The following is a 14,206-nucleotide window of genomic DNA, read 5'->3' on the forward strand; positions in this document are numbered from 1 at the left end:
GCTGCTATGAAGGAAGCAAATAGTCATTAACAGATACATACATGTCAATACTGTGTTTTTCAAAATAACCATTCTGTTATGCAGAGAGACACTTTTCCACAGCACCTTTCCACTTCTCTGTGTATTTGCTTACTGCTACCAGATGGCTAGCTCTAAGTGTCAGATTTGTTCAAAATAGAGACAGTAGAGCTGTAATAAGTTGAAAACTCAGGTAAAATACAGTCTGTAGTTTTAAAAGAGTATATTAACAACATGCTTTTAACTATGTAAAAGCATATATATAAACACACATACAAGATTTTATCAATCCTGACATGATTAGTTTTAAATTGAATGCTCCATTAAGAAAGAAAAATGCTCTCAATATATTGTAAGATACCACTGATTGTAAGACATGTCCCAGTGTCAGAGTTTTTGGGAAAATGTATGTCTTAGAGTGAATAGAAGATGCGATGTAAGTAGGATGGAAAGATATAAAACAAAATATTAATAGTCATCTCCCTGGGTATTTTGACCAATTGTGGGTAATTGTTAATTTTCTTCTCTTCCAAATTTTCCATAAAAAGATTATTGCTGGGCAAGGTGGCTCATGCCTGTAATCTCAACAAGGTGGCCAAGGTGGGTAGATCGCTTGAGCCCAGGAGTTCAAGACCAGCCTGGGCAACTGGCAAACCTCATCTCTACAAGAAATACAAAAATTAACTGCATGTGGTGGTGTTCACCTATAGTATGTACCTATAGTCCCAGCTACTCAGGAGGCTGAGGTGGGAGGATCACTTGAGCCCCAGGAGGTCGAGGCTGCAGTGAGCCAAGATCACCCCACTGCACTTCAGCCTGGGCGACAGAGTGAGACCCTATCTCAAAAAAAAAAAAATAAAGATTATTATCATTTTGATAATCATAAAATAAAACGGCATGATATCCGGGTTAGATCATCATTTATTTACACATCTTCTTTAGACCTGAGTGTCTTCGAAAGGGATGGTCTTATGTTCTTGCAAATATTCAATCTATAGGGAGGCTTCCAACTTGAAGGTAAGTGAGTAGAATGTCCCCTGGGATGGCTGTTACCATTTTGTTTTTTATGATTAGACCAATAAAAGCTTTCAGCCTTGCCCTCAAGACTCTCCTTTCCTGGAATAATATGACCACTTTTCAGGCAAGGATAGTCTAATGCCACAGATTAGGCTGAGGACAATTTTCGAGTTGTAGCTATTTGACTACTCCCTCCCTCTCCCGTGGGAGTCTCTCTCTTATCTTGTAGACCCAGGGGCAGGGAGGTGACATAGGTGGCTCTGAGAATCAGAAGCAATCTCATCAGACAGGTGGCTCTGTCATTAGGAGAGTTTGGCCTTCATCATCTGCATTCTTACCAGTGTGGTGGTGACATTTGAGAACCTGTAGTCACCTTCTCTCCAAAGTTAGTGGAATTAGAATTGTTCTGCTGCTGAAAAGGTGGGTCAGAGGGGGAAAGAAAAGATGGATAAGTGTAACCTGAGTGGATATGTGGATAAGAAGAGATTAGTCAAATTGGCTGCTGCCATACTTCCTGGTTCCCTTTACTGCATCCTTTTCCACAGATCACGTACATGGGGCTGTGTAATGAAATCCCCAGGGCATTCCCTGATGGGCATACCTAGAAAGCACATCCTTCTTTTCTAGCACCAGTGACACCATTTACATGTATAGGAGTCCTCTTATTGGAAGCTATTCTATAAAGCACTTGGTTTGTCCCTCTCTTTCCCATAGCTCTGGGCTGTGCACTTGTATGTGTGGCTGCTTGGTGCCTCTTTTCCTCTTGCCCTGAAATCCCATGAAACCACACCTTGTTGGCAAGTCATATATCATTAGCAGGATGCCTTGCTCCGAATGGATTATTTCCCTGCTGGGTTAACAGCACCCGCATTGGAATTGAGATTCTTGGATAGCACAGTGGTATTTGCAAATAAATGTTTTGCATTGTGATGCTACAACAAATGGATTTTGCTTGGAATACATATCACATTCCAATGAGAGGTTGACGCAGGGCTATCATGGGGAGGCTTTATTATATTTATGTATTTGTCATGTCTTCTCTAAAGTCAAACAAGGTAAACATCATGCCAAATGGGTTTTCTTGTTTTTTGTTTTTTTGAGACAGAGTCTCACTCTGTCACCCAGGCTGGAGTACAATTGCACTGTCTCGGCTCACTAGAACCTCCGCCTCCTGGGTTCAAGCGATTCTCCTGCCTCAGCCTCCCGAGCAGCTGGGATTACAGGCGCCCGCCACCATGCGCAGCTAATTTTTGTATTTTTGTTAGAGACGGGGTTTCACCATGTTGGTCAGGCTGGTCTCAAGCTCCTGACCTCGTGATCTGCTCGCCTTGGCCTCCCAAAGTGCTGGGATTACAGGGGTGAGTCACTGTGCCCGGCCGGGTTTTTTTAATGTATAAATCTTCATGCCAGAGTCAAAGCAGGACAGGGGACTAGAGTGCGAGAGAAAGGTCATTCCTCCAGCATATTCTAGAGGGAATGTCTATATTTTAAAACATCTTGCTGCCTTCATAATTGGTTTTCCTTTTTTAGAACTTAAATATATATTGTGCCTTCCCCCCCACCAAAAAAAGAAATTTTGGCAACAAGAATAAGTTTTAGAAAAATATATATAAATCATAATTCAAAAATAATTGCAAATCAAATCATACCGATTTATAAGTATGCTAAGTGTCAAGCTTTTAAAAAGTGTACATTTTAATTAGATGTTGTTGTTCAATCTTGTGTCTTCCATTCTCTCAAATCTGTGTCCAGCTCTTAAGGTTTTTGATTATCCACCCTTCCCTTAGTAGCTAATACATCCACTTGTTTTACAGGGTCTGTACTTCTCAGTTTGCTTGCACTTTTTTTTACCTGGGTCTTCTAAAACGTATCATGTTTTCAACCCACTTTTTCTAGAATTCTAATTTGTGGTCATGTCGTACCTTGTTCTTAATGCTTCAGCTCAACTTTCTGTCTTAGGAAGTATGGATTTATTCTTAGCATTACTTCTGCTTCTTTGAAGAGAAAGTCATATTAGCCGCGTTATATTTAATCCTCTTTTTATCCCCAGCTTTTTAGTTTTAATCTTTCTCTCTCTTATTCCTGATTATATTTTGTATTACTAAAACCTTTTTGATTGGATGTTACTTCAGCCCATCTTTTATTGGTGCATGTTCTTAAACACTGGCTCATCTTGACTCATGAATGCCTAATTCTGTTTCAATTTCTTCAAACATCTTCGTTCAGATGGTGTACCCTAGAGTGACAGTGGCAGTCTTTTCAGACACATCCTAGCACAAACGGATTTAAGGCCCCTTTGCAAACCACATTACTTCTATATAGGCCAAATAGCAACCACAGGGAAACTTTATAATCAGAAGATCTGGATAATTCATTATCTTGGATCTGCTGCTGATGGAGTTTAGGGAAATCACATGACCTCTGAACCCCATTTTTAAAATTTATTAAATGAGAGGCATTGAATAAGTTAATGATTTCCAAAGTGTTTCAAAGCCTTGGGAGTCGATAGGGAAGTATTGAGGAATTAGAGGAGAGAAAGGGCATTTCTTTCAACTCTTACATATTGGGTTCCCTCAGATTCGATTTGAAAAAGGTTTCATAGCACTTTTAAAAAGAATCTAAAAACCTGATATTTTCCCAGGTTTTTGGATTCTGTGAGCCAGTGGGATTTTAAGATTTGCCAGTATATGGAAGAGGTACACATACCAGTGCTGTCTGCCAGATGTAAAGACATGAAATGAAGCGAATACCATCTATCACTGTAATTACAACACTAAAAAAAAAAAAAAAAAAAAAAGAAGGATATAAACTAAACAAAAACCCCAAAAAAACAAAAACAGCTCTTTAAACAGCTGTAGCACCGTAACTGCTCACATCTTATTCTGGTGGAGCCCTGCTCTGGGCCAGCCCAGGATTGAAGGAGAGGTTATCAGCAGCTATTGGAAAAGGTACTTTCTGAATCCCTGTTCATCAGAAAACAGTCATTAATCATGTGTTTATTATACAGTGGGGACCGAAAAGAGCTTGCAGAGTTGTTCGAGATGTTGATTTCATTTAGTTAATTTTAAAAATTTCTTTTGGTTTTTCACAATATTCATAGATTTGGTTAGGTTTTAAGCAGGCATTGTTCCAGAATTAGCATATGAAAACATTCACATTTCATCCTATTTGAATCTGTCATCCTCATCAAGATCTGAATATTTTAAGCAAGGTACCTCCATAAGAAGTTTCCCAGCCTTGACGATTACATCTAGAAGAAAAAGCACAGTGAGAGGGTGAATACGCTAGTGGCTCAGTAATGCTGGTAAAGGAATGGATGTAAAGTGCTATCAGAATTGGACTCAGGGAGATTGAGCCAATTTTCAGATCATGTAATGTGGATTTGATATGATGGAAAGACATCAGATCCCATTAGACCACATATGGATTTGCTTGGAAGTTAAATGGAGCCTCATTGGTCTTTGGAGAGGAAAAGCTATTGGTCATTTTCAAAGTTTATAATATACTTGCGTGCTCGTTGACATTTAAGACCCCCTACATTGCTCTAAAAATTGAAAAGCATTCTAGAGTACTTAATTTTATCAGAAGATTAATTGTTTATTAACATTATATTAGTATATAATTAACATATTCAAGATCTTCTACTTTTGCTACAATGACATCAAGGCATTACTGTATCAGCTAATGTAGATATATATGTATCAGGATGTTGAAACTTTTATAATCCATTGATGTTAGTTAGGCAACTTGGTTGCAAACAACATAAAGTTACTCTGATTAACTTAAGCCAAGGAGGAATTGATTAGAAGAGAATCAGGTTACTCACAGTTGAATGAGAAAGCCGGGGATCCAAGCTCAGGCAGAAATTAGGGGAGAACAAGGGCACAGCCACAATCTTTTCCCAAAATGGTCTGGTTAAGCCATTGCTGCCATTGGTACCAGCATCTCCAGCCTCTCAATCTGGTGTGGCATTTAAGCCAGTTGATCCTGTGCCTCTGGGTCACCCCACAGTGTTCTGAAACTGTACTGAGCCTATGACTGGTTATACTCCTTAGTGTTAGTGGGGAAGGGAGTGGGATGTGGTGGCAAGTTTGTCCCCTTTCAAGCTGAGTAATGAACCAAGAGACCTGAGTACAGTGGTCTCAGGCCTGGTTCCAATTAGCTAAGTGATATGGGGCAGATTGCTCTCTCCTGGGCCTGTCTGTCCTCATCTATAAAGAGAGAGGATTTTGATGACAATGTCAGCCTCATGGCTCTATGACCAGAGTCTTCCTTCTAGGAATAAAATAAAAATATAAATAAGATAATAGAAGCAGATGTATCTCTAATACATGCCTTTTAGTTAGAGTATGATAAGCTGAAGCCATCTGAAATACAGATATGGGAAAGCTGAATTTAAGAACTGTTGTTATAAAGTAGTAATTGCATAGCAGAGTATCAGACTGAATATGGACTTGGGAGTCAGCTACATCTTGCTACAAGTGTTGCTTCCACAGGTCTATCCCATACTTGTGGAGTGACTTGGGGAAAAGTTCTGAGACTTGTTTCCTCATCTGGGATGTGGAGTATTACTACTTGACTTGTGCTGTTGATGTGAAGATTAAATGAGGCAACATACATAAAAGTGCCTGGTACTTAGGAAGTATTCTGCAAAGGTTATTACTTCCCTTCCCAGATGCCTGGGGATCTGCTTCTGTAGTACTGCTCTCTAATTCTCTCCCTTGAGTACAGGGAATTAAATGGTAATTTAATGAGCATTTGCCCAAGATAAGGCACAGTTCTAGGCTTTGGGCCAGGCCCTGTGTGGAATATAAAGAAAAATCAGAGTTTGCAGTTGAGCCATAGAGATCACAGGCCAACATTTCCCTGTGCCATACTTTCTGAATTCAGATCAGGAGCACTGTGGGATTAAGAGTTGCAGCCTACACAATAACAAACTTAGCAGTTATGTTTTTGTCATTGTTGTTGCTTTACATTTTTATTGTAAAATGAAATATGGGTGATCATATAAAACAAGTATATAGCCTATTGAATTATTTTAAAGCAATAGTTTGCATAGATAGATGACAAATATGAAAGATGCTTTGGGTGTGTGTGTGTGTGTGTTTTTGTTTTGTTTTTTTTTTTTTTTTTTTTGAGACAGAGTCTTGCTCTGTCACCCAGGCTGCAGTACAGTGGTGTAATCTCGGCTCACTGCAACCTCTGCTCCAGGGTTCAAGCAATTCTCCTGCCTCAGCCTCCCAAGTACCTGGGACTACAGGCAAGCACCACCACGCCTGGCTAATTTTTGTATTTTTAGTAGAGACGGGGTTTCACCACGTTGGCCAGGCTGGTCTCAAACACCTGACCTCAGGTGATCCGCCCACCTCAGCCTGCCAAAGTGCTGATATTACAGGCGTGAGCCACTGCACCTGGCCTGGTTTTTTTTTTTTTTTTTTATCACACATTAACATAGGAATCTTTGTGCTGTAGCCAAATGTTTATACAAATTAATGTCATGTTTCCCTTATATATTTATAAAATTAATACTTTTTAAATGCAAAGATAAAATTTATAATGTCCGATGTATGATATTGTTTAGTTGTGGAACACTCATGAATGACTTAGAGTTTCAAAATTCATAAACTTGAACTTAATTTTTTTAGTTCCTAGACTATGGGAGAGAACGTACTAAACACACTTGCCAAAGATGTGAATTGTGACCTTTGTTTGTTAATTTTCTTCTTTCCGTGTAACCTTGACTCCCTTGGGACAGCGAAATCGGTCAAACCCATCTCACTGAACTGAGTCATAATGAATGCATCTGTTTCTAACCTTTCCTGGCTTCCTCTGACTTAGTGAACAAGGAGAGAGCTAAATCCTGAATCTTCTTTAGTGTCCCTGCTTTTCCTACCTTAACAAGCCGCAAATCATTTGCTTTTTCTTAAATAAACCTTGTGCCTCTACTTCTTTGTTCTCCTTTCATTTGCACAGGCCATGCAGGACGCGTTGGCAGACCTTCCAGAATGGTATGGAATAAAAGGCATGCAAGCCCACTGGATCGGGGACTGTGTGGGCTGCCACCTGGACTTCACATTAAAGGTGATTAAGTAATAGCAGCTCCAGCAATTCATGATCACAAATCGCCTCTACATTTGGGACTCATTGAGTAAACCAGCAACTTGGGACTCCACAGCACCACAGTCCAAACGTGTACAATTTTAAATTTTCTAGTAGCCACATTTTTTAAAAGTGCAAAGAACAGGTGAAATGAATTTCAATAACATATTTTATTTAACCCATTACAACCAAAATGATTCCATTTCAAGATGGGCTCAATAAAAAATGATTTATTAAAGAAAGAGTTTACATTTTAGTACAGTCTTTGAAATCTGTGTTCTACATTTATAGTACACATTAGCCATATTTCAAGTGCTATGATTCATAGCCACATATTGCTACTGGCTACCATATTGGACAGCACAGACACAGAGGGTCTTCAGGGGTCCATGAACTCCCTGAAATTTTATGTGCAAAATGTTTGGGCATTTTCCTGAGCAATGGGTCCATTACTCTCACTGTAGTCTCAAAGGGGTTCATGTCACAAAGCAGATTAAAAGCCAGGGAAGCAGAAGCTAACTGTGACATCATTTCAAAACTAGATAGACTTAGAGCTTAGGGATTATGTTTGAAACTGCTGTGGAAACAGTGCTGAAAGGTCACAACATACGGCCCACCTATTCTAGAAGGGGTCCCTAAAACTTCTCTGTCTCTACTGACTAGAGAGTTGTTCTATTGATATTTTTTTTACCTGGGCATTCTTTTTTTATCCTTCTGATTTCTCCTTCTGTCATCAAGACTTTTCTGCTCTGTTCATTTAGCGTCAAACCTGCCCTCACTTTCGTCCCCGTCAAAACCTTTAGGAGGAGGAAGCAGCAGCTGAGACAAAGTTGGCCTTCCTTTCTAGACTCTTGCCTGTTGACAACCATACCTGGTGTCTGCAAGCACCTGCCGCTTGCCACTCAGCTCATAATTCCCTGTGCAGCCTCCTCACAAAAGTGATCCAACTTACTCCAACTGCAAACATGGAAAGCCTCCCATAAGGGAGTGTATACTTTGGAAACATTTCAATAACAAATCCTGGACTGAGCTTTTCCTCTTACCGCTTTCCCAAGAAGGTGGTGAGAGTTCTGAAATTCAGTCCTGCTGTGACTTGTGTTTAAATCTGCAAGGCCATCTCTTTCAGGGCCTTTGCATTTGCCTGAGTCTGGTCCTCATGTTGAAGGCCTTTGCTTCTTAACTAGCATTCGGTGTGGGTCTCTGGGCCTGCCAGCTACTGTGTATGGAATATCTTCTACACTTTCTTCTTTGCCCAACATTTTACTGTGAACATGTTTTTATCTCCATTCCTGGAACCACCTGAAAATAAGATGGGGTAACATAGTGTCTCAGGAAGGAAGCATCTCAGTCCTACAGGGTAGGCCACATCTGTGCCTCTGTGTCCCCAATTCTGGCTCCATAGGTGACACCTAATTGGCAGTTAGGCCAAGTGGTAGACTGTCTTTTAGTTCATCATTGGCACTCTGTCAATGTGTTTGAATAAATGCATGAAGGAAGTAGCACCTGTCCACTCTGTGTCCTCCATGTCTGTCACATTAATTGGCACTCAGTGGATGGCTAATGTGTGCTTCTTCCTTAAAAGGCATTTTAACCAGCTCTAGGGACTCATAGTCATGAACTCAGCTCAGGCCATCCTTTCTCTCTTCAAAACAGTAATAACCTTGGCGCCTGTTTTTCTTGTTAGAAAAGTAGATGCCTTTTTTTTTTTTTACTCTACCCTTATATCCTTGAAGAAAATATAGCTTCTTTCTCAGAACACAAACACTCTAACACTAATAGTTATTTTTGATTTGTAAACAAAGGAGCCAGAAAAACCAGGAAAGTATCTTTCTGAGCATTCTTGGACCACCTTCAACTTGGGAATGCCTGCATGCCTGGTGTGGGGCAAGTGGTAGGGGGTGTTTCTGAAAGAGGAACTGTGATCCTCTTCTCAGCTTCTGCCAGGCACCATCTCAATCCCCACACCCCTGGCCCAGTGGTCAGAGCTGTGGTCACTGTTGGGGAATGAGGAGGGAAGGGGAAGGGGATACAGTTAGGGAGCAACACAGCCCAAAGGGAGGACTGAGAAATGACATCACTCTTCTTTCCTACCACCAGGTTCATGGGCAAGCCACAGGAGAAAAGCTGACTGCCTATACGGCCACCCCTGAAGCCATTTATGGCACCTCCCACGTGGCCATCTCGCCCAGCCACAGACTCCTACATGGGCACAGCTCTCTGAAGGAAGCCTTGAGGATGGCCCTTGTCCCTGGCAAAGGTGAGCTGGCAAGTTAACGGCTCAGGTGGTAGGATTGCTACCTTACATTTGGATGGCGCCTCCCAGAGTTCAAGGTCCTTTCCTCTATGTCATCTTGCGTGGGTTGTTCTTTGCCTTAGCCTGATTTTTTATGTTTTTATTTTGAAACATGAGGATAAAAAAGAGCTCTGAAAATATTTTTATTACCCCTAGTTTCTCCATGAGGTACTAGTTTGTCTGTGTCTTGAGCTTCTGATTGAAAGCTCAGCTCTCTCCCTTTCGGTATAATCTAAAGTTCTTTTCTCCTAGTTGTAAATTAGGAGAAGATATAGGAATCTATTCTATTAGGAATAGAATCTTCTCGTAATTTATAATTTCACCATCAACTAAAACTACACTGTCAGAGACCAAAGGGAAGCCAGTAAGAATGAGAGCAAACTTTTCCAACTCAGTTTTATTGTTTTAAAGAATTCATGTGGTCATCTGAGCAGTGTCCTGCTCCATACAGATTTTTAACATACCTGCTTTATGAATGGATCAAGCTGACCTAGAATTGGCATATCAAGTTGTACTTGGTCTGTGAAGATTTGAAGATTCTGTGGTTGCAAGCAACAAATTCCATCTCTGACTAACCCAGAGGAAAAGGAGAACACATTGGAAGGCTGTGGGGAAGCCCGTTGCTAGAGGAACAGCTGAAGAGGCAGTCCGAAGGGGGACTTGGAGAGTGCAGCCCCAAGAGTTTGGAGAACAGGAACTCACAGACAGTCCCCTGAGTGCCACTGTCAGTAATTCTGCTCTAACACCGCCTTCAGAGCCTGAAGCACTTGGTTCAAGACTCCTCTTGCAGGGAAAGGTGTTTGACTGCTATAACTGGGGCCCCCAGCCTCTTTCTTGGCAAAGAGAGGCCAGGCACCTTCCTTGGTAGACCACAAAGATTGTCCCCAGGGAGGGAGAGGGAGCTCTCCAAAACAAACTTGAGGGCTCTTACCAGATAAGGGGATATGAAGCCTGGGTAGGCAAAAAGAAGTCCGTTCCAAGTTAGAAATAAGTCTCTGAAGTAATTTAAATATTTCCACAAATATCTCATCCCTATTCTCTTTCATGAACTATAAACTTCAACCCAAAGTATACAATCTGAATTATTGGGGTCTGAAATAGCATTTGACTAAAAAAAGTTTTGGATGATGATATTAAGTTGCCATCTCTGAAATGACCAGAATGAAACATTTCCTAATACTAGGTTGGAGAGATAGACAATGTCATCCCAATTTCTCTCTGCTTAAGACTTTGTTTTCTTAGACCATTAAAGCCGGATTCAAATCAGTGAGCACTTTCTAAAGAGCCTGCTGCATGCACTCTTGGTGGGGCATAGATGAGCCATTCCAGTCTTAACTGGATGCCCCAGAGAGGCAGAACAGAGGACAGCCAGATGCATATGCCACTCGCCCCACACAAGGCAGATGTCACCTCTCAGTTTCACCTCTTTGCAATATGTATTGAAATAGAGAAAAGAGTCTTTTGAGTTAAAATTTCTATGCATGCTTATAAAGCCCAATATAGCTATCTCTCTCAGGTTTATTTTCTTTCCTTGCTCAAAAGAAAAACTGGATATGTTTCAACTGTTTAGTTTAAAGGGAAATCTCATAGTTTTACTCTCATGAGCAATTTGATATTCCTTGAGGGCTATGGTGGCTGAATAATATCTAAAATTGAAAAACTAAAACATGTAAACATCTCTAGCCCTTACATTTTCTCTTATGGCTAATTTGGGGACACAAATAAGGTACTATTAATAGGGGAGCTATGATTTGTTAATGAGCTAACGAATTATAGAGGATGGAGTTCCTGAGATGAAAGGCACTGTATAAATTCAAAACATTTTCATATGTAGGAAACGGAGAAATTTTTTTAGTACACGCAAACAGCACTGTTTTCATGAACACATGGATATCGACACACCTGACCTGGCCTAGTCATTTCATTTTGGCAAATTTAGTGCCAAGTGTAATGTTCCATTTGAAGGGCTCATTTAGTTACTTTCTCCCCTCTTTTTAATAATCTCTGAAATTATTCCAAATGGAACATTACACTTGGCAGTAAAATTTTCCAATTCTAATTTTCAGAGTAGAAATACTCTTTTTGCAGATGTCAATATATTCAAAATCTCTAAATTAATTTGCACATCAAGTCCCTGGATTTTTGACATCATAGTCACAGAAGGCCAGTACAGTGCATTGAGTGTAATACAATGTTCCCAAAAGGTGAATTCAGATTACCTAGGAATGTATGATTTATGCCTCTTCTGGCTTTTGGGATTACATTTTAAACCAGGATGTTGTATCACTGCTGTCATTTACCATTGCTGACCACCTCATTTTTTTTCATTGAATGTCAGATTTTAAGGATGATTTGTGTTGAAGCAGTGACCACCGAGTGTCATGGCAGCACACAGTTGTGACTAAATTTATCACTTGCAGGAGTTTCAATTCTCAAACATGAGCTCCTGTAGTTGCTAAGTTTATTTCTACATATCGGCTCCTGATTTGGCCTGAGATGACCAAGATTCTGGTCCTAGATCCATCCATATGACTTAAGGAAGGTCACGTAAGCTTTGTAAGTTTAGCCTTCCTGGCAGAGCATGTATTGGGGCTGTCAGCCAAGGTGGTCTTGGAGGACCTTGTGGGTAGAGAAGAAACTTTGAGGGGCCCTGTGGAGGAGAGTGACACATGTGGCCAGGGTGATGCTAGAGTGGCAGGCTGGCTGACTCCATTAATTGTGGAAAGAGATGGCGAGGCCCCCAGAACAGCAGGGATCAGGATGGAGGGAGGGAACAGGTCTGAGAAGTCTGTGGAAGGCTGCGAGGGTGGAGGATCCCTGGATGATTTCTTGATTTCTAGCCTGGCCAACTGGGTTGCCGATGTTATTGACTAAATGTACTGTTTTGTGCTTAGCATCCTTAATTTGGCACAGATTCCTTTAAGAGAGGAAAAAAAGCAAGGTGCTCCCCTAGAGCTCTTGAAATTTAGTTTATTTCCATAATCATTGACGTCGCCTCCTTTTCTCAGCTGACCAAATCTGACTTAAGTCATGTTATGTAAGCTCTGACTTGATAGGAACTAGAAGCCATAAAAGGCATCAATGGGGAAATATCATCAGAATTCTAGAAGCTGTTCTGTCTTTTCCTGAAATCTTTTCTTGCATTCCTAATATTAAAATATTCAAACCCTGGGGCTTTGGAACCACACACTTCAGCTCTGAGTCACCAACTATCTACACAATGCATTTTTTGCTGAAAGGGCAGATGAGGTCTCTCCAAAGGACAACTTGGAACTCTGTTGTTATTGACACATTACAGGCACATTAGAGAGCAAGAGCCTCCCTGGAAGCCCCAGGACATTAAATAATAATTAATTGCTCACTACTGTTTTGTCCTTGTCTCCATAGTATCCATATGGGGTGAGGACAAAGGGTGAGAGCAGATCTGTAATCTGGGGTAATGGTTTGGTTTTCCATCAAACTGTTTCAAGTAGAATTCTTTGATGTTATGTGAAGGGAAAAGCTTCTGTGCTCAAAAAATCTGGAATAAACAAAAATAAACAGGTATCTTTGCTTTGGACTTCTCAGAACCTTTGCTGTGCTAATGTGCACTGTGAGTGTCTGAGAGAGGAAGTCATAGGCACTCTTGTCACACCCAGTTGACCACGGAGCCCTGTTTCCATGCAGTATCCCTAGGAACTAGTTATATGGACTGCGGCCTTGGTGAACACCAAATGAAAGTCATTTGTCTGTTTTTCCAGAGGGTGTGAGAGACCTGCCTTCTTTCCAGTGGATGCCCTGAGGGCAAAGGACAGATACCTTTTTGTCTGGAATGTTTCCTTTGTAATTACTAAAGTGTTTTGCTGTTATCTAACTGCTATTGTGAAATGCTTCAGTTTCTTCAGATTTCACTTTCTTAGATTCCTGCATCACATCACTAGCACAGGAGTGATTACTGAACACATTAGTAATTAGGAAGGAAGGAAGAAATATGGAGAACACTAGAGACCTATTCAGGAACTTTGGATTTTAATCGTGTTGTTTCTAGGAAATAGATTTTGACCAGGTATAGCATGCGAGCTGCTACCGTGCATTCATTGCAAATCTGCTAATATTTAAGTTCAAAGACCAATTTTTGTCCTAACTGAGAAACTGGTATAATATAACTTTTACGTGTAATAAGAAGCAGTTCAACTCTTTCAAGCAGTACACTACATTTTTTTATATTACTTTCTTTTGTAACAACTGAGCATACCATATAAGAACCTACTTAATGTATACAATTCCATGTTTTTTAATATATTCACAAATTTATACAACCATCCCCACAGTCAATTTTAGAACATTTTCATCATCCCAAAAAGAAATCTCAGACCCTCTGGCAGTCATCCCTCCCCGATTCTTGCCTAATCTCCAGCCCTAGGCAATCACTAATCTACCATCTGTCTCTGTAGATCTGCCTATTCTGGACATTTCATGTAGATGGAATCAAATATAATATTTGTCATCTTATTGTCTGGCTCCTTTCACTTAGCATAATGTTTTCTTTCCTTTTTATTTCCAAGTAATCCTCCATTATACGGATAGGCCACATTTTATTTATCCATTTTATTAATTGATGGACATTTGGGTTATTTCTACTTTTTAACTATTGTTATAAATAATACTTCTATGAACATTAATAAAGATTTTTGTGTGGATGTATGTTTTTATTTCTTTGGCAATATACCTAGGGGTAGAATTGCTGGGCCATGAAGTTTCAGGAACTGCCAGACTATTTTCCAAAGTGGCTTCACCATT

At 40.3% G+C, this 14,206-nt stretch overlaps 1 protein-coding gene across 2 annotated transcripts in view; it reads left to right on the forward strand.

Annotated features, from left to right (window-relative positions):
- LARS2 (leucyl-tRNA synthetase 2, mitochondrial) overlaps positions 1-14,206 on the forward strand; it is a 159,817-nt gene that overhangs the window by 78,174 nt on the left and 67,437 nt on the right. For both annotated transcript variants that reach the window (XM_001147749.8, XM_009445342.5), the window contains 2 exons: positions 7,009-7,116; positions 9,232-9,391. In XM_001147749.8, coding sequence (XP_001147749.2) covers positions 7,009-7,116; positions 9,232-9,391 — 268 coding nt within the window. The remainder of the gene's footprint in view (positions 1-7,008; positions 7,117-9,231; positions 9,392-14,206) is intronic.

This window comes from Pan troglodytes, chromosome 2 (genome assembly GCF_028858775.2).
Source record: "Pan troglodytes isolate AG18354 chromosome 2, NHGRI_mPanTro3-v2.0_pri, whole genome shotgun sequence".
Lineage (NCBI taxonomy): Eukaryota > Metazoa > Chordata > Mammalia > Primates > Hominidae > Pan > Pan troglodytes.